Source organism: Arachis ipaensis, chromosome B2 (assembly GCF_059453495.1).
Source record: "Arachis ipaensis isolate K30076 ecotype BB chromosome B2, ASM5945349v1, whole genome shotgun sequence".
NCBI lineage: Eukaryota > Viridiplantae > Streptophyta > Magnoliopsida > Fabales > Fabaceae > Arachis > Arachis ipaensis.
Window position 1 is genome coordinate 4,135,031 of NC_142437.1, and position 24,117 is coordinate 4,159,147.

A 24,117-nucleotide genomic window follows, 5' to 3' on the forward strand; every position below is an offset into this window, starting at 1 on the left:
GGTAAAGTCTAAATCCTACTCTACCCATTGTCAGTCCTATTTCTAAATTTTTTTTATTATTTGACTGTGATTATTTAAATAATTTATAAGTGTTAAAAATTTGAATTTATTTTTTACATGCTACGATTTATTTATTAACAAAAATTTTTTAAATAAAATTTTAATTGTTAACAAATTAATTCTAAATATGTCGAATTATAATATATCATATGCAACCAAAATAATACATTAATTATATAAATTCTTTTTTAATTACTTTGTTACTTTTGAGATATATCATCTTTCATAGTCATAGACTTAGTGATCTCTTTCACATTAGAGATTGAGAAAGATAGAAGAGCCAAGTGATAATAAGACCTGTCAGAATAAATTGACTTGTCAGAATTCACTACTTTAACGTAACTACTAACTACGCCTCTTAGCTTCTCTCTCTTCCTCTTTCATTCATTCATTTATTTCTCTCCCAAACCAAAACTCATTCTTACTAATTATTATGACCAAATCCAAAATCAAATCTATATCTATATTTTTATTATTTTAATGAAATTATTCTTACTATCTTTCATAATCAATAATTTTTTTGAAATATTTATAATAAGTGCAATAATTATTTGGTTAAAGAAATAATACAATGAAAATTTTAATGTTTTTATATAAGTTATGTTTTATAATATTCTTGGAACCACTCAAATTGTTTTTCTTCATGAAATCCCTTGAATTTTATAAAAACATGTGGTTTAAGGGCACGTTGACTTTTCTTTATTTATTTGTTACTTGTTAGTATGAGAATTTTGTTTTTATTTTTTCCTAAAGAAGTGTGTTTTTTTCATATTTAATATTCTATTTTCAAGGGCTAGACGTGTGGTTAGTGACAGAGTATTTGTTGTTAGAAACAGGAATGCAAGCTGGATATTGATTTTATTTTATTTTATTTTATTTTATTTTATTTTCTTGTAAGAATAAGATTATGCTTCTAGTCTTGGTTTGACATCAACATAAAAAGCATATTGACCATAATTAAATATTTTGTACAATTGTTTCATTTAATTGAAATTATAATAATTATATTTTAAAATATAAAAAAGCTATATAATAAATTATTGAAATAAAATACTATTTTAGTCTCTAATATTTAAACAAAATTTTAATTTAGTCCTTAACATTTTAAACGTTTTATTTCTGTTCCAAAAAATTTTAAACGAGTTCAATGTTTTCTTATCGCTAAATTTACAAAAATAGTTAAGACAGTAAGTGATGCGGACGTTAACAATCTTATTATTAAGTTATGTATTTTTTTTTGTGTTAGAGAAATATAATAAAACCTTCTTATAATATTTTTTCTTCTCAATCTCTTTCTTGTAAAATAAAAAAAAAATCTTAAAATCCTATCAATCAATCATCAATGCTCTAGAATAAAAAAAAATTTAAGTTGGCTATCATTAGTGAGTCGATGTTACTTATATACTAAAATAAGACATTAGGATAATATTAAATTTGTTTAAAAAATTTTAGAATTTAAATAAGATATTTAAAAAATTTTAAAACTAAATAAGACATTTAAAACATTAAAAATTGAATTAAGACTTAGTCCAAATATTAGAAAGCAAAATAATACTTTAATCTGAATGATTGAGACTAAGTAAAACTCTAATTAAATTGCCCCTAAAAACAACTCTAATTAAATGATATCCGTTGAATAGTTGTTAGCCTAACAAACCGAGTAATATTGGAGCTCTTCTAAACTCAATTTGAAAGACCATTTCCAATTGAATTCATCAAATAGACCTAATCTAAAACATTAATAAGCAGTGTTAATTAGAACCTTCTCTTTTCCAATTCCATGTGAAATCAATTGATATGGATTCCTTCAAAAGTCTTTGATTCATTCCTTTGACATAGAGGATGATTTTGTTACCCTTTGGCCCTTCATTTTATATTATATTTCATTTTGACATTTAAGAATTGGAATTGGTGAAGTTATGTATAAGTAAGTAAAAATAATTGTCTTTAGAACTTTGTTTTAATAAATCTATTATATAAATTATTTTATACTATTAATACAGTAAAATTAATAGTTTTTTTTATGTATATAAATTATGAGAAAAGTACAAATAGATCCCTGATCTTTTATCCCGCGAATATTTTCGTTTCTGACTATTGAAAAATACTTTTAAGTCCCTGACCTTCACAAAACTTGGACGGATCAGTCCCTGTCCAAATGCCTCCGTCAGGGACTGATCTGTCCAAATGTCTCCGTCAGGGACTGATCCGTCCAAGTTTTGTGAAGGTCAGAAACTTAAAAGTATTTTTCAATGGTCAGGAACGAAAATGTCCGCGAGACAAAAGGTTAGGGACCTATTTGTCCTTTTCTCATAAATTATTTAATGATAGATATAAAACTATTTTACTGAAGATAAATAAAATGAATTTATGAATTTATAAATCCTTTTATATTTGTCTTATTTAAAAAATATAATCACCAATAAATAATTTCCATATAGTACCTCAATTATCCAAATCCTAGACTTAAACATAATAATATTAATTAATAATTAATAACATGAATATAAAAGTACTCTTTGTCTTTGGTTTTGGATTTTTCTCTCGTTTTTGCCAACAAACACTGCCATTGATCCGTACAACCATGAACAAAACCATTTCAACATGACTATTTTACTCTCTCTCTCTTTCTTTCTCTCTCTCTCTCTCTCCCCAAAACCCAACACAGCACACATAAAGTTGCCATTTTTAACTAATTATGTGGAATGGAATTGGAATTGAACGAAATGAACCAATGAATTTTATTTTATTTTAATTAAAAAAGAGCTCAATTTTGCATAGTTCTAAGATTCCCATAGGAAATTTTGTCCCCACTTTTGTGCTTCTCAAATTACCCCCTTTTCCTCCTTAGTTTTGCTCTTTTTGCTGTTTAGATTCTAAGAGGAAAGAAAACAAGACCAAACATTATAAAAGAGCAATCTTTGTTTCTCTCTCTCTTTCTCGGTGTGAAAAATTCCACCTTTCTATTTTTATTTTATTTTATTGTAATTTTGGTGCCACCCCACAAGTTTGGTCACTTCACTTTCAAACATTTTTGTTGTTTTTGAGAGCCAAGTTTTCACTTTTTGCTGAAATGGTGAAGCTTCTACCATAAAGTCTTGCTTTTTTTAGTTTGTTTGGTTATGGTGGTGGTGTTTGGTTAGAGAGCTTAGAACCCTCCTTTGTTGTGTCTCTGACAATGGAGGATTCTTCAAAAATGCGGTTGGTGAGGTGCCCCAAGTGCCAGAATCTGCTTCCTGAGCTTGCTGATTACTCTGTTTATCAATGTGGTGGTTGTGGTGCTGTTCTTAGAGGTAAACCCTTTTTCTTTGATTCCTCTTTTTCTTATGCTTTGTTTAATTCTTGGATTGTTTTGGTGTTCTAGTTCATGTAGGTTATGATTATGATTTATAGGTCATTTTGGTAAGACATGTTTATGATGCAAAATTTTGGATTAAAATTTGGTTATGTTTTTAAGCAATTCAACTAAATTAAAGGGTTTTTAAGTTACTGCAAAATATAGCAATCAGGCATGTGAATTAGTGGAGTTATGATCTTTTGAACTTGAAGAACATTACAAAAGCATGGAAAAGGGGTTGGATGTTTTGATTTCTTATTATGGATTTTGTTTGCAGCAAAGCATAATAAGGGTTATGGAAGTGGTGCCTTATCGGAGATATCAGACGAAGAAATAGTTGGAAGAGATGGAGCTAAATTGGGAAATTCAAGGGGGAAAGGTGTGGTTGACTTGAGTAATAATTCGGATATTGATGTTAAGTCGAATGGTGGCTCCTCGAGGTATGGTCAAATAGATTTGGAGAAAGTGAAAAATGGATACGAGAGTGAGATTTCGAAGAATGGTTTTGATTCGAATGTAAACAAGGATGAAGGGGATAGTAAATCAATAAGAAGAGGGCAGCCGGAACAAAATTCGCATGAAAAAGGGCCCGAATTATTCGAGAGCATGTCTAATTGGCGAAATGGGGAAAGAAATGAGATGGAATTTTGGAGAAAGCCACCTGTTGATATAGAAGGTGTGAGGTTTTCCACTTTGAACTATCCTGATGAGGGAACTTCAAGCAGCTATTCTAGTTTCCCTTACAATTATGGGAAGCAATGGAGGAGTGAGAAAGACATGGATGGTGCAAGCAGGGTTCAGCACCTCGAGCAAGATCGCGCCGAGCTTCTAAGGAAGCTGGACGAGTTAACAAATCAGTTGAACCGGTCTCCTGAAGTGGGTAATAGTTCTAAAGAGCAGTTTCGTCCCGAAGGAAGGACAGTTTCGCCAGATCCTTATGGCAGCCGGGACACTTGGTCTTCGGACAGGTCGAACAGGACTATTTCAAGGCAGTTATTTGGCCCTAACAAACATGCACCTGGGCCACCTTATTTCGATTATCATCGTGATCCGTATGGTTATACAAGTAGTCATGAAATGGCTATGTCAAACTTCCATCCTTCAATGCATAATCCAAATTACATTCCTCGATTCGGGGATCCTTTCGCTGCCCAAATGAGGAGAGGTCCAAATCAGCTTTACCATCAGTTCCCACAACAACCAATGCATCCTTACTTTCCCGGCCGGTATTTTGATACTAGTTCAGATTCATATGAACTCTATGCACATAATGCAATGCTTCATCCACCTTCCTGCGCTTGCTTTTTTTGCTACGACAACAAACGCAGAGGTTCATTGCCGACACAACCAAATCCTGCATTTGTTAATAGTAGATTCCTTGATACCCCGAATGATCCCATGTTGTACCATCATGAGGTTCCGGGGACATTTGATCCTCATGTTCATGGTTCAAGAACTGCCATTCCTCCTGTTCATGAAACTCAATTACGTGCTAGAAGGCCTACTGGTGACTATAACTCTAACATGGCTAAGTCTGTCCGAACCCTTCCTCGAAAAGTAATGCCAGGAAGTGGTGCTCGGTATATCCATCCTATAGCTGGTGGTTCTCCGTTCATCACATGTTATAATTGCTTTGAGTTGCTACAACTTCCTATCAAAGCATTGGTTGTGGTGAAAAAACGGCGGCAAAAAGTGAGGTGTGGGGCTTGTTCTTCAGAAATAAGCTTTGCTATCAGCAATAAGAAGCTAATTATCTCTCTTAATTCGGAAGTGAAGGAAACTACTACAGCGATCAAAGATACTGCCAATGAGGCTGTGAACACAAGTGGTGTTAACTTCTCTTCAGATGATTATGCTGGCTATGATTTTCACTCGGTGGATAGAGAGTCTCCTGTGCCAGTTGTGGAGTCAAGAATGAACTCTAGAAAGCCCCAAGAGACACAAAGTTTCCCCTCTTCGTCTCTAGGTACCTCAGAGGATGAAAACAGTCCAGAAATTATGATTGCCGAAGGTGAAGCCGAAAAGTCCATTGCTCCCCTGAATAAAGCAGTGATATCTCCCCCACCTGCTGGATTTCCTCTTCAAGAGCATTTTGATTTCAGTGATAATAACCGTGTGATTAACCGGTTTGGTAAAGGCAACCTAAGTAGTCGGTCGGAACAAGAAAAAGGCAAAATAGTAGACAAGGTTCCCTCATCAAGGCAAACTTCTTTGAAAGAGGTGGTGCTTGCAACCGAAATGGATGTCCATGACTATTCGAACTCCGGAGCCTCCCAGGATACCGGCTATGCAAGCCAAGAACATGATCATCTCAGATCTAACAAGGGTGGTGAATCATTTTTCGCAAGCTTTATCAAGAAAGGTTTCAGGGATTCTTCTCAAACTAATGGAACCGATGATCATGGCAAATGCAAAGTTTCCATAAATGGACAGCCCTTGTCGGATCGTGCAATCAAGAAGGCGGAAAAGCTAGCTGGATCCATTCGTCCCGGAAATTACTGGTTCGTATGCTTTAGATTCCACCTATTCGTTCATTTGCAACTTTGATGTTAGATTGATATGTATCAAAGGACTCAAATGAAAAATGCTAAAAGTATCAAAATGAGTTAAGCTTTGAAATTTAAACTAACAATTTTGCTGGTAAATGATGAATTTTCTACTGATTGCTTATGAATTGTAGTGACTGATTTGTTTTATTGCTTCATTAGGTATGATTCTCGGGCCGGATTCTGGGGCGTCATGGGTGGACCTTGTCTTGGAATAATTCCAGTAAGTTGTAATATTCTGTCACACTTTCATTTATGATATTGCTGATCTTGTGGTCAATATAAGTGAATAAATTGGAATCTCTTGCAGCCATTTATAGAAGAGTTCAATTATCCTATGTCGGAAAAATGTGCTGGTGGAAATACCGGCATTTTTGTGAATGGTAGGGAGCTTCACCAAAGAGATTTGGACTTGCTTTCTGGAAGAGGACTTCCCCGTGACAGCGACAGATCTTACATCGTCGAAATCTCCGGGAGAATCCTAGATGAAGACACTGGAGAAGAGCTAGAGTGCCTTGGCAGACTTGCGCCGACGTAAGTCCTTGGTTTATGATGATTCTGCTCCATTGATTTAATAATAATAGTAATAATTATTGATATGCTGAAACCATGGTTTTTCAATCATTTGTTTGTTCTTGTCACTATTCTTTAAGATGTTACTTAAAGCTTTACACAATTCTGATGTTAGTACCATATTTCTCTAGTGCTTGAATATGATAATTTGATGAGAAATGTTTGTTGTATGTTTTACATGGGACGTTGCGCCGTCTCATCCATAATCGACACCATTGAAATCCAATCCAATGGTGGATCAAGGATGAGTCAGTACGATGTCCAATGTAAAACGAGTACACGAATTCGGTGCATGATTTTTCCTTCACACAAACTTTTAAATATATATAACAAACATCAGTTAGGGACTTAGGGTTAGTTGCTAACTCTCTTGTCTTTGACCATTTCAGAGTGGAGAAAGCAAAACATGGATTTGGCATGAAAGTACCAAGAACAGATGCATAAAAAAAATATATAAAAAAAGAAGGTTTTGATAAGGCTTCTTGTTCCATCTTCATGCAGATTTGTAAACATTATTGGAATCACATCATGGAAATTTTATTTGAACTGGTAGCAAAGTTACTTGCATTTATTTTATTCTATATATATATATTTCCTGCATAGAGATTATACAATACTACATGTAAAATTTTCATTCTTCTATAGTTGAAGAAAAAATTTTGAGCTTGATTTAATCAAGTAGATTTAGCAAAGTTAAAAATTGAGGATTGAGTGTTCCATTTATTCTAGATTTCATGTAGCATACTATATGTAACTATATTCCTTGATCTGTTTACAAGGCATATAGTTTTGCATTTATAATGAATAATGAAAGATATATTATTTGGGATTCTTTGAAGATAGGTGATATTAAATTACTTAAATAAACCACATATTAGGAAGATTTTATCAAAATTTTGAGAGTTTTGTTGTTATTGGTGAATTTGTTCTTCAAATTCAAAAGATCATTCAACTTGTTCATAAGAAACTGGAAAAGAGTTCATGCATTAGAGAAATTTACATGAAATGAATATACAACCAATAGATTTGTGAGCTTAGATGTTTGTATATTTAGACTCACACTCCTTGCTTTATGCCATTATTATATATTCAACGGGTAAGACATCATATAATAATTATATTTGGCACTATCATTTTTAATTGTAGAAATCTTTTGTCAAAATTTAGAATATGTCAAGTATTTCATATTAAAAGTAAGGGAAAATTTAGTAGCACATTCTTTAATAAAATTAGCTTTTACTATACTAAATATTATGTGAGTGAAATATGTAATTTAGTCCATTTAGATATCTTGGATCTTTTGATTAATTAATACTACCCTTTCCTTTCAAAAAAATTGGATAATAAATACCCTTCTTGTTACTTACATTGGCACATTGCACATAAAAAAGAGTGTGTATATATTTTCTTGTCATTTCCATTTTCCAAATTTTATTTGTTTAGTTTTAGAGGGAAAAAAAATTCCTATATTTTGTTACCCAAAGTTTGATAAGATATCTATTGAGTTTGTAATTAAAAATTTAGAATTAAGTTTTTCTAAAGTGAAAATATTGGCAAAATGAAAAAATAATAGCTTAAATCATTCTTGAATTAAGATGATAGAATTTACACATGATAAAAATTACAAATTCAAGAGTGATTATATCACTTTACAATATCTTTTGTCTTGTAATTGAGTGCTTTGTGTCCTCAAACTAAAACCCTCTAATCCCAAGAGATGCTTTATTTCTTCACAGAAAGTAAGAGTTTGAGTATTATAATAAGGAACACACTAAATCTAATGGACCTAAAAGAAAATTAAAAAATGTCACAAAAAGAATACTTATCCATATATAATAAATGAAATGGAACTAAAAAAAGGTGAGGGTTCATTTCTTTGAATGAAGTTGGTGAAACAATTAATAAGATGCACAATCAACAAATGCCTTTGATGTTACTCAACTACTCAAAGAGATTCACCATTCTTCACCCAAACACAAAAAGGCAAAATTGGTGTCCAACACCTTCAAGGTACTTCTATCTTTGTCCATGTGAAATAGAGTGAGTGAGAGTGTTATTATTATAGTTGCAAAAACTTGTATTGTTCAAGTGATTCCAATTTTCAAACCTTTTTTTTTCCCTTTATTTTTTACTTTATGATTTTAGATTCTATCTTTATTAATTGACAAAAAATTGATAGTAACTCAACTTATTTTAACAAAAATAGTTAGAGTCATTTAGGTGAAAATAAGACAAATAGGATCTAATAGTTTACTTGATTTATAGATCTATGAACATTACACTAGCTTTTTCAAAAAAAAAAAAAAAAAAAAATTACACAAGCACATGCTGAGAACAAAAGGAATAAAAAAGAAAAGAAAAGAAAAAAGAACAATGTTGGAGGACCAAAATCAAATGACACACATTCTTCCCTGCCAAGGAAGGTTCACTGCTAGGGACATTACCCACAATTCCACAAAATTATTCGTTTTTTTTATATAATTAATTTTGAATTTTCATAAAAAAAAATATTTCTTTTTTTCTTTAGCCCCATTTATAGCACTCACATGGTACATGTCACCATATATAATTATATGCTATTTTTTTTTATTTTTATATTTTGCACTACCAACAAACAGAACCTAAATTAAATACAAACGTTACTATCACAACAACAAGAATTATGCTGAAAACAAGTTCCTTTTTTTATTGCAAACAATGACACCCATTTCCCTCTTATATAACAATAATTGCTTAATTTCACCGTTTAGTTTGTTACATTAAAGGAACTAAGCTTCCTTTTAATTTTTCTCTTTACTTCCTCTGTTTTTTAAGCTCCTCTGTTTTTTCATGGTGAAGAAGATTATGAGGTCTGATCCAAAGCAATTTTCAACAATGCAAATGCAGAACAATGTTTGTGTTAAGATTGCAGTGTCATTCCTCTGTTTAGGTCTTGCTTTTCGGCTTCTATTGCCGGATTCATTCAGCTTTTCATCATCATCATCATCATCATCATCATCATCATCATCAATGGTGATGGAAGAAACTCCTCCTCCAATGGCAGAGGAAAAAACAGAGTCCCCTGTTTTTCATCTTCCTCTTGAAGCATCATCTGATTCTGTTGATTTTTCATCAAACAACAACAAAAGCCAAAGCTCTCAAAATGGTAAGAGTTTTTGTTTTTTAGTTTATTTTTTGTGATCTTCTTGTTCATTAGGATTGGAAACATGCATGGATTTCCAAAGCTTTCTAAACCATCTTTAAGGTTTGTTTTGGAAGAGGATCTTCTAGTGTTTGATGATCCGTTCTCACATAAAAACTTTAGATAAAAAAAACATATGAATAATTTTACATGTAGAAATAGAATATAATTTAGTTATGTTTAAATCTTCTTAAAAAAGTGAGATAAATCTTAAGTTATTTACTTGATCTAGTGATTATATGCACACTAGAGGATTTGTTCAAACTTCTAAGTTCTTTAATTAATTAATTATTACTTGTTTCCACTTTTCCTTTTTTGGGTCATTTCTTTGTAGTATGACATCAAAAACAACTTGCTAGTGTGACTGTGTGAGCTAAAGTGGGGGTTTTAAGAAGCCAAATAAAGTAAAATAAACCAACTAGTTTATGGAAAGTTCAAATGTTTATGTCTCTAAATTACTATTAGTTTATGATTATAGGTTTTTTTTTGGGGTGAAGTTTTCAAGCATTGAAATGTTAAACAAAATGAAGGAAAAAAACTACTTAAAAGCTTTTGTCGTTTTTGCATTATGTGCATTGTCACCTTCCACTTTTAGCTCTATTTCCTCTATCATGTTCTTTTGCAACAAAACATGTTTCCTCCTCAACACTACTGTTTTTTCATGTGTTCTTTTCCTTCTTCTTTTAACCAATAACCTAGTAAGTACAATAATAATATGAGATAACCTATAAGTGATTGTTTTCTTGTTGAAATGAAATGTGACCTTATGCAAATGTTAATTTTGATGTTAGAACTTCAAACCTTGGTCTAAAATAATATAAACACTTAGATTAAACCATCAATTTAGCCTCTAAAAAACTCCTAAAAAGTAAGAAATGTTTTAGAATCTTAAAAAAAATCAATTTTTTTAATAATCAAGAGAAAATCTAAAATGGGCTAATTTATTCATTGCCATCTACATAAAAACATTTTACGTATTAATTTGTTATCAATTTGTTCTTTTAGTAGAATTTAATTTTGGTGCACTGATAGTAGAAAACAGTTTCATACACCACAAATAGTTATTCAAAAAAAATAGATATGATTGAATAATTATATAAAACGTTTTATTCTGTTAGTATATGTGGTTCTAACTTGTTATGTATTAATGGTTCTAGACAAGTGCTTGTTTTAACTAACTAGTTATGCAAAAATCTGATTTAGGAGCAGAAAAATGTGATCTATTTGTGGGAGAATGGGTGGCAGATAAATCTGGTCCAATGTACACAAATGAGAGTTGCAATTTGATTGAGCATCATCAAAATTGCATGAAAAATGGAAGGTCTGATTCAGGGTACCTTTATTGGAGGTGGAGTCCAAGAGGGTGTGAACTACCAAAGTTTAATCCAAGAAAGTTTCTTGATTTCATGAGAAATAAATCATTTGCTTTCATTGGTGATTCCATCTCACGCAACCATGTGCAATCCCTTCTTTGCATTCTATCTCAGGTACTTTCACTTCCTTTAGTTATCTTAACTCATTTAGTAATTGTTAGGTTAAAGATCAAAATGATACTTGAAAAAATTATGTAATTTTTAAATTAATTCTTAAAAGATCAATACAACAGTAAATCAAGTTGGTTCTTTTGTTAATTAGATGATAATGTGTTACAAAATTATTTACGTCAAGTGTTATTATTTAACTGACCAAATTGAAATCTAATTCGCCACAGTATTTTTAGATGCCTAATTTTTTAAAAATTTAATTAATGCATATGTGATTTTTTAGTAACTATTTTGACTATTAATTCTATTTTAAAACATAAAAGATATAGATGTTAAGAAAAATGTGGCCCATATTTTATCCTTAATTAAATTTATGTGAGTTAATATTTTTTTTAATCCTATATCAACTCCCAAATACAACTTTAATTCTCTCATTTAACTTTGCATCCTCTAATATATTTCTTATTGTATAATGTGTACCAAATTCTCTAGAAAAAAAATTGTTATACATAACATTTTATATTTAGATAAATTCACAATAAAATAGGTAAATTCTAAGTCAGTTGACCAAAGATAATAAGGTCTTAATTTATTATAAATATACTTTAGCATGGAGTATTAAGCTAGTCTCAATGCAACAAACTCAGTTTTATTTATGATTAGTAGTTCCTAATGAGAATATTATTCATTTGGAGACACACAATCGATTTTGAAAAAATCAGTATAGGAATATATTCCTTGATTTCTCTCTATTTTTAAATGGGTGGAAACTCAGGTGCAGTCAACTTCACGTGAAGTTGATAACTGAGAGCTGTTAGATAAAAATTTAGTCTAATAATTCAAATTATTTAACGATTCTCAGTTATCAACTTCACGTGAAATTGACTTCACCTGAATTTTCACCATTTAAACATAAAGAATAATATAAACTAAAGCCATGTGAATTTGTCTCAAATAATGTTTGTATTAGTCACACATAAAATTAGTTGAACATATAGTTTAGTAGTTAGATCAAGATCTGGAAGAATGGTCCAAATCAATTATATAATAGTGGTTTTTCATAATGTGAATTATGAGCACTATGGTGTAACAGCTTGCACTATGTGACATTTTATGATAATCCTTGTCAATTTGTTAATGAAGCTGTTTTTGGATCACATGTTGTGGGAGACAGCTGGTGCTTATATTAAATGGTTGGTCCAATGCTGCCTTCTAAAAAGTTCAAATAGAAGTGTCTTTTATTAAGTAGGTTCATCCATTAGAAAAAAATTTAAATGTTTTTGGAATTCTGGTATTTCAGTAATTTTAATCAATGATTTTAGTTAACTATTAATCATCCTTTAAGATTAGTCTTGTGATAGTTTGTACTTTGTAATATGAAAATAATGAAATTTAAGGGTGAATTTGATTTGAGATTTCATTTTCTGTTTTTATTTTTAGAATTTTATAAAAAATAATAGTAAAAAAAATCTTTTTTTTTTTGTTTATATCAACTTACTTTTCATGAGTGGAACACTTGAAGTGCTTGTAATAATACACTTGAGAGTATCTTCCTTGATGTCACAATGAATCATACCATGTTAATGATTATTAATCCTTTTTAGTTATTGTGGTTAAGCTTAGCTTCAATCACATGTTTTACCAATACAAATTATCAATTTTTAAGAGTTATGTTAAATAATATAGGTCTTGTAATTAAATCATGATACTCATATCTTTATAAAAACAAAAATACTAAAAAAAAAAATCCCTTATTTTATAAACATGATTCATAAATTATAACAGAATTAAAATCTCAGTTTAAACTATGTAGCAGACTCCATTACAATAAAAAGAAAAGGAAAAAAAAAAAAAAGAGATTAATAGTTAGTAGGTGTAAGATTACATCATTTCTTTTATGAATTGTCATGAATTGCCTTGTCCCTACAAATTATGTACCTACCAAGATCAAAACTCCAATGGTCTTATTCTTTTGTAGGTAGAACCAGCTGTTGAGATCTACCATGACAAAGAATACAGATCAAAGATATGGAAATTCCCATCTCACAACTTCACACTCTCAGTAATATGGACTCCTTTTCTCATCAAAGCAACAATTTTTGAGGACATGGATGGAGTTTCCTCTTCAGAGACACAGCTTCATCTTGACACTCTTGACACCCTTTGGACTAAACAATATGAAACTTTTGATTTTGTTTTGATTGGTGGCGGGAAATGGTTCCTCAAGACCGCGATTTACCACGAAAACAATACAATTGTTGGATGTCATTACTGTCCTGGAAAGAACCTAACTGATTTCGGATTTGACTATGCATACAGAAAGGCGATCGGGCTAGTTTTAGACTTCTTTGTGAAATCAAGTCACAAGGCGACAATTTTCTTCAGAACGACGACACCTGATCACTTTGAGAATGGCGAGTGGTTCAGTGGAGGGTATTGTAATAGAACAGTTCCTTTCAAAGAGGGTCAAATAGAAATGATTGATGTAGATTCCACCATGAGAGGTATTGAACTTGAAGAATTCGCGAAAGCAGTATCGTCAGGATCGGATAAAGCTGCGAAATTGAAACTTCTGGACACAACTTTTCTATCATTGTTGAGACCAGATGGTCATCCAGGACCATACAGACAGTACCAACCCTTTGCCAAAGATAAGAATGCAAAAGTTCAAAATGATTGCTTACATTGGTGTTTGCCAGGACCAATTGATTCTTGGAATGACATAATAATGGAAATGTTAGTGAATCCTTAATCTATGATCAGGTACAATTACAAATTCTTTTCATACATGGGAGTTTTATCTCAAAAGTTCTTATAGTTTAAACCATATACAATTAGGAAGAGCTTCATATATTGTACATTGAACTGTAAAGTGAAATCAAAGTTTGCAATGCACAAATGAGGTTTGGACTTGATTTATTTTGTATGGAACCTTGGTTTAAACATTCACACTTAGTGTCATTGTCAAATTTTCATCAATAGAAATGTTTATGTACTTAATAATTCGAAAGGGAAAAGATCTCCTAAAACGATTCATTAATAATTGTTGAATTTGTAAATTCTGTTATGTGTGAACCCCTACTACCTTGATTCAAAGGTGATTAAACTCTCACTCTTTCGCTTTATCAATTTCTTCACTTTAGAAGAGTCTGACCCAGTCCTAAATGGTAAGCATTTCAAAGTAAATTGATAAGGATAAATAAAAAGAGCACGGTTGATTAGTGGATTAACCACCACAATGCAGAATGACACTTGACAATATACATGGATGAAAGAAAAAATCTTTGAAATATGAACCAATTTTCTAGAACTTGTGATTTTGATCTAGATATGGTCAACACTTCACTCAAAATCTCAGTATTTATTAACTAAAGAGAGCACCATAATGTTTTGAAACAGCATACAAAGCTCAAGAAACAAACTTTAGTTCACATCCATTAATGAAAACTTCTGTGACATTTTTTTCTCCTACTTGGATGCAGATTGGTTTTCATACTTCTTCTGATCTGGTTTGATGAATGGATCCTGAAAGGTTACAATACACAAAGTCAATAACAGTCACCCTATTAACAGTTAAATGGTTTAAAACAAAAGAAGTGGGCATGGGAGACATAACTAAAAACTAAAACACTAGGAATTTAGAATAACCAACAAAAAATTAGATATTCATAAATGTTTTATACACAAAATTTCGCAAACTTGGTAGGTTGATCCATGCAAGTTACCTCACCTATTAGGACATGACTCGACCATCGACTCAACCGTTGTTACAACCGTGAATGGAATAGCCAGCCAATTGCACGGCAAAACATAAATATGTTTGAGTGAAATTGATTCTACCCAAGTAACAATGTAACATTATGTTTGAATCTTACAAGTTAAAAATTGATTCTACCTTCTCAAATTGATTATGATAGAAGTAAATTCCTTTTACTTTCCATCAAAAATCACTTATAGAGGAACTACAAAAACTTGCATCACTTGCCACAAAATCAATCCGGGTAGAACTAATACTACTTAGAATCAATTCTACAGAAGTAGAACCAAACATTTGGGTAGCTTAATTTAACACTTGTTTTTGCTTGAAAAAAACCAGCAGATTTAAAGTTTTATCCTTGTAGTGAGCTAACCCAACTTGTCCATGTTAGGTATGTAACTTTTTTCGCTATGTCAGACTAGAATAGATTCCGGATATTGGTGGTTAAGAGTTAAAAAAAAGATGCTCATGTTATAAACGCTATGTTTGAACAAAGTTTCTATTGTATTCTTAAAATCCCAATATGTTTTTCATTTTTGTGAAGCAACTTATCTGAATTAACTGATAATACAACTAATGCATAAATTATAAATGATCTTCCTATAAATTCTTAACCAAACAATATGAAACAGATTCTCTATCTCAGATATGATAATCATTATCAACATATATTCCTTAATTTTCACTATAGGAATCCCTAATCTTCAGGTGAAAAATGATAACTTCCCGAAATCCACAAGACAATGTGAACAACACAAAATCAAATCGTAAGAACCAAAAATTTCAGTTCAATTCACAAAACCATACAAGATCATAGTTAACAGCAGATTGCACAATAGAAGCTAGCCCTAATTACGCAAACAAAATCTCACAAACTGCCACGAACAAAACCAAAAAATTGAAAAAAAATTCTATGAACCCAAATCATGATTCAGCTTCGGATTCCATAGAAACGAATCAAAATCGATCCTTTCGAATAAGGAAAATCTAAAACGACCGAAAATCACTAAATGAAAAAAAGAGGGAATTAATAAAAAGGAGAGGATTTTACATTTTTGACAAGGATGAAATTGGCGACGGCGACGGTGGCGACTATACCGCCGAAGAGGGTGGCAGGACCGGTAAGGAGACTCCATGTTCGGTGAATCATTTTCTTCTTCTTCTTCTTCTTCTTCTTTGTTTAGCTCTGTTTCTAGCAGTGTCAAGTTCCTTCTTTTACATGGTGAAAGGTGAAATTACCAAAATAATCCCTACCTCAAATTGGAAGGGGTTTTTAGGCCCAACAATACTATTCTTTTTTTGCTTTTATGTATAGCCCATTTCAACATATTTTAAAGGTCCAAAAACCTTTGGGAGATTTATTTTAGAGGAAGATTAGCAATGGGTTCAACAAACATGGAAAATGGTTTCTCGTTTGATTTTTGTCCATCTTATTTTTTTAATATAGATAATGTTGATCAAATGGGTTGTTCAAACGAACGATCACCTCACTCGTCCGTTTAAACAAGTCTTTAGAAATCAAATTTTGCCTTGTATATGCGGTAAATTATTGACTAGCAGTAGACCTTTAAATAAAACTTAGATTCGCGACGAATTAATCTTTGTTTTGTCAGGTTGAAGGATATTGTGATTTATTTTTTGAACAAGGAAGCTCTTAATAAGTAGTTTTTATTCTTTTAGGTGTATTAAAATTTAATTTCTATGTATAAAATTATTTAGACTATCAATACATCAAAATTAAACTCTTTATTAAGAGTTAAAATTTTAGAATAAAAAAATATACAAGAGGGTGTCTTGTGCAAAATTTTACATTATATTTTTTCCCCTTTTATAATTCTAATTTGCAAATAAATATATACTAAAACTACAAACTTTTTTTTTAATAAAATTACAAACTTCAACCATGAAGAAGAAAGGTGCCATTCCAAAATTCATCCAAAAAAAAATGATAATAAAAAATAGAAAGGAATTCATTGGGAGGAATCAACCGTCGAAAAAGTTTAAATGCTAATTTAAAATAAATTCATTCGTAGCTCAATGTTCAAGAGAATTAATACCTTTTTAGTAGCTAGCTCTACATATAAATGGAAGTAGTTAAATTTTTAGTAATAGGAGAGATAAATCAATGGATTTCACAAAACAATAAAATAAAGGTAAAACTCAAATGAAAAACGAACAAAGTATTGGATGTGTTTGACAAAAAAGAAAAGATTTGGTGAACTCAACTTCATGAATTGAAAAGCTGCCTTTAGCGTCTAGCCATCTAAGAGGAATTAAGAAAGACAAAAGAAAATAAATTTGGGTTAGTCGATCGGTCAGTTTACGTATCTGCTTAAACAAGTGTCAAAAATTTGAATTCTGTTTGAGCATGTAGCAATTCATTGACTAACGATAGATCTTTAAATGAAACTCAGATTTACGACAGATTAATCTTTAATTTAGATTGAAAAATACCGTGTGTAATATAAAAAACACACACAACGTGCACGTGCAAAATAATTGTTGCAATAAGTAAGAGAACGGAAAATGATATCAAATTTGAGAAAAAAAAAAAACAATATTGACTTCTCATGGAATACTATGTAACTAAATTAAGTATAATCACATGTAATTATTAGGATGTAAATATAAGGGTAAAAAACACAAATAAACTAAGGGAAAAAACTTGTTACATGAATAAGCCAAATGAAAAAGAGATCCACGAATCAGCCAAACCCTATTTATATACAATTCGAACCTAATTGGTTCGAACCCTATTTACACATAAATCGAACCTAATAGGTTCGAACTCCAAGTTTATAATTCGAACCTAATTGGTTCGAATTACTACCGATTTTGTCCCTCAAGTAATTCGAACCTAATTGATTCGAACTACGTTCAATGCAATTTGAAGCTAGATGGTTCGAATTAGTAAGGAACGAAGCTGCATATGTTACATGCATGGGATCGGAATTTATGAATACGTTTTGTTTCGGTAGTATTAAACGAAATGTATGCTGAACACGCATGAAAATAAATTAGTGTACGAGTTACATTATGAAGACATGATGCGGCAATTAAATAACATCAAAATGCAAAGTACAAATGTTTTCTCTCTAACACAGACATACATCTAAAGGTGGATACAAAGTAACACTGGTAACAAAATACATAGACGAACATGGGTAACATACAACTAGGCACACCCAAGCTGGACGTCCACCCTCGATATACAGATGGAAGTCTGTAAGGCAACCGCTGACATACGCCCGTCCACTGCCAACCCCAACTGGTATGCCACGTCCTGAAGCGTGATCGTGCACTCTCCGAAGGGCATGTGGAAGGTATGCGTCTCAGGACGCCACCTCTCGACGAAGGCGCTGACAAGGGGCTCGTCTAACCGGAACCATCTATCGTTCAGTCTAGCCAGATGGTATAACCCGGCCATCTGCAGGTACGGAACATAACGCTCGTCGAGTGGCATGCCTTGTTGCCGCCGCATGCTCCTGATGCATCGTTGTGGCTGCGCATTAAATGGACCACATTATTAAACCACGTACAATAAACCACTTATCCTAAACCACCAACTAAACTGCATGCAAAACCACTAAATTAAACCATTTGCAATACCACTACAACAAACCACAAACAAAACCACCTAACATAAACCACTTACATAAACTATTCACAGAAGCGCATATAAAACCACTTACAAAAACCCACTTACCAAAAACCGCATGCAATAACCTCTAAGCTAAACCATTTGCAATGCCACCCCGATAAACCACTCACATATAGAACCGCTAAAACCACATGCAAAACCACTAACTCAAATAAACCGTGTGCAAAAACTTTTCTATGTACTAACCTCGTCGTTGATGACCCCAGCTATATGAGCAACCCCATCCAACCGGTACAGTCTTGCAGGATCGTCCCCCATCAGCTGAGTCTTCGGTTCTACTGTTTCTCGGATCGAATCTGGGTCGTTTTCTCTGGGATTTGGTGGGGTATGGAAAAGGATAACTGATTCGAATCTGCTTGATTCGAACTCGTTATATAGCACAATCACTCATAATTCGAACCAATTAAGTTTGATTTATAAACTTGAAGTTCGAACCTATTAGATTCGAATTATGTGTAAATAGGGTTCGAACCAATTAGGTTCGAATTGTATATAAATAGTGTTTGGCTGATTCGTGGATCTCTTTTTGGTTTGGCTTATTCATGTAACAAGTTCCCCTATTGGTTTATCTATGTTTTTTACCCTAAATATAATATAGATATATTGAGTATATTTTTTGTATTCTCTTATAAAAGTTTTGTATGTTAATATATTTGCAATGAAAAAAATGAAGATAATAAGGATAAATTTTTTTCAACCTGTAACTTTGGATTTGGATTCTTTAAAGTTTAAATTTTACTTTAGAGATTAAAATGTGATCTCTCACCATTTATTTTATAGGTGAGACCAAGAATAAATATGAGAGAGAAACCATTCAAAAATAGAAGATTACACTTTACCCTCTAAAATACAAATTTAAAATTTAGAGGATCCAAATTCTGTAATTTTTTTTTAATCTTTGTTTCTACTTTTAATATGTTGTTAACTTTGTATTTGTGTTTTAAAAATATAGTCCAAACACTAGGTCATAGTAGTTCGTTTTCTAATAACTTGGCTCAAGTTATCTAATATCTTAGAGTTATATTTTAATGGATTAAATTTTACACCAATTTAACGTAATAAGACATATTATCAGAATTTTTTATTTTTAATATTAGAGTGGTAGTGGTGTTTTTCTTAAATGTGGATTGTTGGGGTGTTATACTTAAATGTGAGATCGTTTAACTGGAGAAGCAGAAATCGGACCGACCGATTTGTGAGAGGTACACAAATCGGTGCCAGGGATTTGTGTAGGGTACACAAATCGGTGCCAGGAATTTGTGTTAAAAAAAATTAAAAAATTTTAAGTACAGAAATCGGTGCCAGGAATTTGTGTACTTCTACAGTTTTAAAAAATACAAAAAATTACCATGTTAAAGTATATCACCACTTTTTCTTCCATAACAAAAAAAAATTAGGCACATTATCACTATATTTATTAATTTGAAGTTGAAAAGAATCTAAAAATTATTATGATACCTGGAGTTCAATTTAAAAAACCACTATCATACAATTTAAATATGAACTGTGATGCACGGACTATTTCATTGTTAGGATATACACCTGTTTTTAAATTCATTTTTATTATTTCTATTTTTTAATCAATAAACTACTCTATTATTTTAATTATTAGTTACTCAGAGTCTTAACCGTGATTATTAAAATAATTAATATGTGAAGGCTTTTGTAATCTACAATATGATTACAAATTAGGTGAGAATGATGATTTCATCATTTCAAGGTCACTTCAATTTCAGCAGGACGTAGAAATTTCCACCACCAATTATTGAAATCCAAGACAACAAAGTTTGAATGTAAGACTTTTCCACCGCAAAGAATTTTGAGATTGGGAAAAACCAGAAATTAATATTATCCAACTTAATTTTATATAAGTTTATCACATGTGGCTTACGTTTGGATTGACATCACCCTTTCCTTCATGTAGAGAATAGTGGGGACAAAATAGGAAAAGTCACACCCAAATAATGCACCATATATAAAACCTTAATCCAATTATTATAAGAATCCATATTATTATATTAAGTATTATTATAACATAGTAGTCACTAAGTGTGTGTGTGAATTTACTCTTTTATTTATTAAAAATATTTCATAATTAATAAATTTGTAATTAATCATCAAAATAACAAACGATTTACATTAAGTAACAAGAACTCTTGATTTTAATTCTAGAAATTACAAAGAAAATTCATATATATATAGAATGATAATTTGGGTTCAAACTTTTTTATATATCAAACTTTTTCATATTTCCATTATATATAGTAAATAAAATATATAAGAATAATTTGGGTTCAATGTATATATAAAAGTACGTAGATAATATTTCTTAATATATGATATTTGTTTAGAATAAATTATTATTGTGTTTTTGTGTAGATAGTTTTGTATCTTTTCTTTTTATGATATTACAAACAAATTATTTTCTTACTTTTTATGAATATTTTTAATATAAACAATAAAAATATACAAGAATATATATAAAAATACTATATATAATAGTTCTCTTTGTTTAATTACTTAACTAGGACATATACCGTCTCTTGTACGGAATAATATATAAAAATATATATAATATTTTTTAAATAAAAATATGTATAAAAATGTTTGTTATAAAATATCTTATAGAGTTAATTAAATTTAAAGTTTAGCTATTTTTAATAGTAAAAATAATAAAATTAATGAATAATAATTTTACTTGTTTTAAAATATAATAATTATTCATTAATAATAATATATAATTTGTGATTAAATTTAAAATATTTACATTAGTAATAAATTAAAAAATATTTTTAAGAATATACTATGTTAATTATGCTATTAATTGAAACATCCGATTTTGTTATTATCTTTCTCACGTACATTATTGCATAATATTGTCCACACATATCTTACGTAATTAAGGTCAACAACCACTTTCTTGTAGTTTAGCCAAGAACAAAACATGTGGGAAAAAAAAAAAGCAGCAGATACATGTATTTATAATAGAGGAATGCTAGGACCAGTAACTTTTGTGATTTATAGCTATCAAGTAGTCATCAATGATGATTTTAATGGTGTGAGATTAGTGTGAAATTTCATTCAATGGCTCACTTTTTTTTTGCTGGTTACATGCTGGCCAGAATTTAACAAAGTTGTTGGTTCCTAGACTTTTTCTTTATAATATATTATGATGATGGCTAATTAAATTCATGCACTTGTATAGTACGCATGTGACTAATAAAATAATGTAAGCACTACGACGTAGTTTCATATGTCACAACATCAATCATCGAACCCCACAAAAAACTCTATAAAATCCCCTTCTCTCTCTTTTTCACCCTCATTCAAACCATAATCTTATCTCCAAACCCAAATCACATACACAATAATTCACAATCGCCATTGCCAATTGTATTCAACACACACAACATCATGGAAAACCAACAACAACAATCTACAACAACCTTAGTTACTATGATGCCAAGTCCTGGCATGGGACACCTTATTCCAATGATTGAGTTTGCCAAAAGGCTTACCCACAATGACAATACTATTAATGTTCATTTCATCATCCCTTGTGACGGCCCTCCTTCCGCCGCGCAAACCACCGTGCTCCGCTCCCTCCCGGCTACCATCTCCCACACTTTCCTCCCTCCAATTTCCCTCTCTGACCTCCCTTCAGACACCAAGATTGAGCCTCTTATCTCTCTCACCGTGGTTCGCTCCCTTTCTTCCTTACGTCGTACCCTCGCCTCCCTCGCCTCCTCCGGCCACCGTGTATCTGCCCTCGTCGTGGACCTCTTCGGCACCGACGCCTTCGACGTTGCCGATGACCTTAACATTCCCTCTTATGTGTACTACCCTTCAACTTCCATGCTCTTGTCCTTCTCCTTCTATTTACCACAATTAGACCAAATGGTTCAAGGTGAATATAGAGATCTAATTGAACCGGTTCAAATTCCGGGATGTGTTCCGGTTCATGGAAAGGACTTGACAGATCCGGTTCAAGACCGGAACGATGAAGCCTACAAGTGGTTACTCCACCATGTAAACCGGTTTAAAAGGGCAGCCGGATTTATAGAGAATAGTTTCCTTGAACTTGAACCGGGTGCTCTTAATGAGCTACAAAAGGCGGAATCAGGTAAGCCTCCGGTTTATCCGGTTGGACCATTGGTGAATGTTGAAAATGGTCGAACCGGTGATAAAGATCACGAGTGTTTGAGGTGGTTGGATGACCAGCCACGTGGCAGTGTTTTATTCGTTTGTTTCGGAAGTGGTGGGACCTTGTCTAGTGCCCAAATTGATGAGCTGGCACTAGGTTTGGAGAAAAGTGGACAAAGATTCTTGTGGGTTGTGAGAAGTCCAAATGACAAGGTTGCAAATGCATCTTATTTCAATGCTCAAAGCCAAGCTGACCCTTTTGACTTCTTGCCCAAAGGATTTGTTGAGAGAACTAAAGGGATGGGCCTAGTAGTATCATCTTGGGCCCCACAGGCCCAAGTCTTGGCCCATGAGTCCATTGGTGGGTTTATAACCCATTGTGGTTGGAACTCTATTTTAGAAAGTGTGGTCAATGGAGTACCCTTGATTGCATGGCCACTTTATGCTGAACAAAAAATGAATGCGGTTTTGGTCACCGAAGATACCAAGGTGGCATTGAGACCAAAAATTGGGGAAAATGGGTTGGTGGAAAAAGAAGAAATTGCTAGCGTTGTGAAGAGTTTAATGGAGGGTGAAGAGGGAAAGAAACTTCGTCATAGAATGAAGGATCTTAAAGAGGCAGCTACTAAAACTCTTGGAGAAAATGGAGCTTCAACAAAGCAAATTGTGGAGTTGGCTAACAAGTGGAAGGGTCAAACAAGTGTATAGGTCAAAATTATTGAAATTGATCCATGGTGGCTTATTAGCTTCTTATTAATTATTTAATTTCTTTTTGTCTTATTTGGTCTTTTTTGCTTTTCTTTTGTAAAATGAATTCTCTAATGGTGTGTATTACTAGGTTAGAGGTAAAAGATTTGAAAAATGATGTGAGCAAGTCTAGTGTGTATTGTATTGATAACTTCAATGCGCATCTTTTTTTGGATCACAATTTCACATCTCTATTAATATGTGCTGATGTATTATTTATATTATTTATATTTATTTTTTGGATTAATTATTTTGATATTATTAAATTAGATCTTAATTTGACGTTATTGGATTTTTCTAATTTAATTTTTTGTTTTTGATGAAGAATGATGGCGGAAAAAAAAGGTTGATAGTGTTGAAAGAGTGTGAAAAAGGAATAGGTGTTTTAGAGATAAAATTGATAGAAGCAGTAATTTGAATTTTTTTTAATAATTTTTAATTGAATTAACAAAAATTTAACGCTAAAATAATTATATTAAAAGGATCTCATCTTTTATAAATATAATATTAATTTTCCAGTTAAATAAAAGTTAATAAAATGTTTCAATCTCAATCTCTACCGGCTTTGCTTATTAGTATATACGTACGAAGATTACATAAACATTTATTTGGGCTTTTCCTTTCAATA

At 31.7% G+C, this 24,117-nt stretch overlaps 3 protein-coding genes and 1 long non-coding RNA gene across 5 annotated transcripts; 3 read left to right on the forward strand and 1 right to left on the reverse strand.

The window, feature by feature from the left end:
- Positions 1–2,574: 2,574 nt before the first annotated feature.
- LOC107623400 (uncharacterized) lies at positions 2,575–7,216 on the forward strand. Its single transcript, XM_016325641.3, has 5 exons — positions 2,575–3,353; positions 3,675–5,898; positions 6,106–6,166; positions 6,254–6,477; positions 6,906–7,216. Exons 1-5 carry the CDS (start codon positions 3,239–3,241, stop codon positions 6,958–6,960), a joined length of 2,679 nt encoding a protein of 892 aa, XP_016181127.1. The 5' UTR covers positions 2,575–3,238; the 3' UTR covers positions 6,961–7,216.
- A 1,901-nt stretch (positions 7,217–9,117) lies between these two features.
- On the forward strand, positions 9,118–14,177 carry LOC107623409 (protein trichome birefringence-like 25). Of its 2 annotated transcripts, none has more exons than XM_016325655.3 (3): positions 9,118–9,661; positions 10,901–11,184; positions 13,160–14,177. In XM_016325655.3, the coding sequence occupies exons 1-3, from the start codon at positions 9,346–9,348 to the stop codon at positions 13,931–13,933; spliced, it is 1,374 nt and encodes a 457-aa protein (XP_016181141.1). In that variant the 5' UTR covers positions 9,118–9,345; the 3' UTR covers positions 13,934–14,177. The 2 variants fall into 2 exon arrangements, with proteins under 2 accessions (XP_016181141.1, XP_088360980.1); XM_088504854.1 differs by having other exon boundaries at positions 9,177–9,661; positions 10,907–11,184.
- Positions 14,178–14,522: 345 nt separating this feature from the next.
- On the reverse strand, positions 14,523–16,127 carry LOC107623415 (uncharacterized). Its single transcript, XR_001616459.3, has 2 exons — positions 15,990–16,127; positions 14,523–14,706 (listed from the first exon to the last, which is right to left on the reverse strand). It is a non-coding gene; the product is annotated as an uncharacterized LOC107623415 (long non-coding RNA).
- A 5,776-nt stretch (positions 16,128–21,903) lies between these two features.
- On the forward strand, positions 21,904–23,670 carry LOC107623422 (hydroquinone glucosyltransferase). The gene has a single exon (XM_016325675.3). The coding sequence runs from the start codon at positions 22,014–22,016 to the stop codon at positions 23,448–23,450; it is 1,437 nt and encodes a 478-aa protein (XP_016181161.1). The 5' UTR covers positions 21,904–22,013; the 3' UTR covers positions 23,451–23,670.
- Positions 23,671–24,117: the final 447 nt, after the last annotated feature.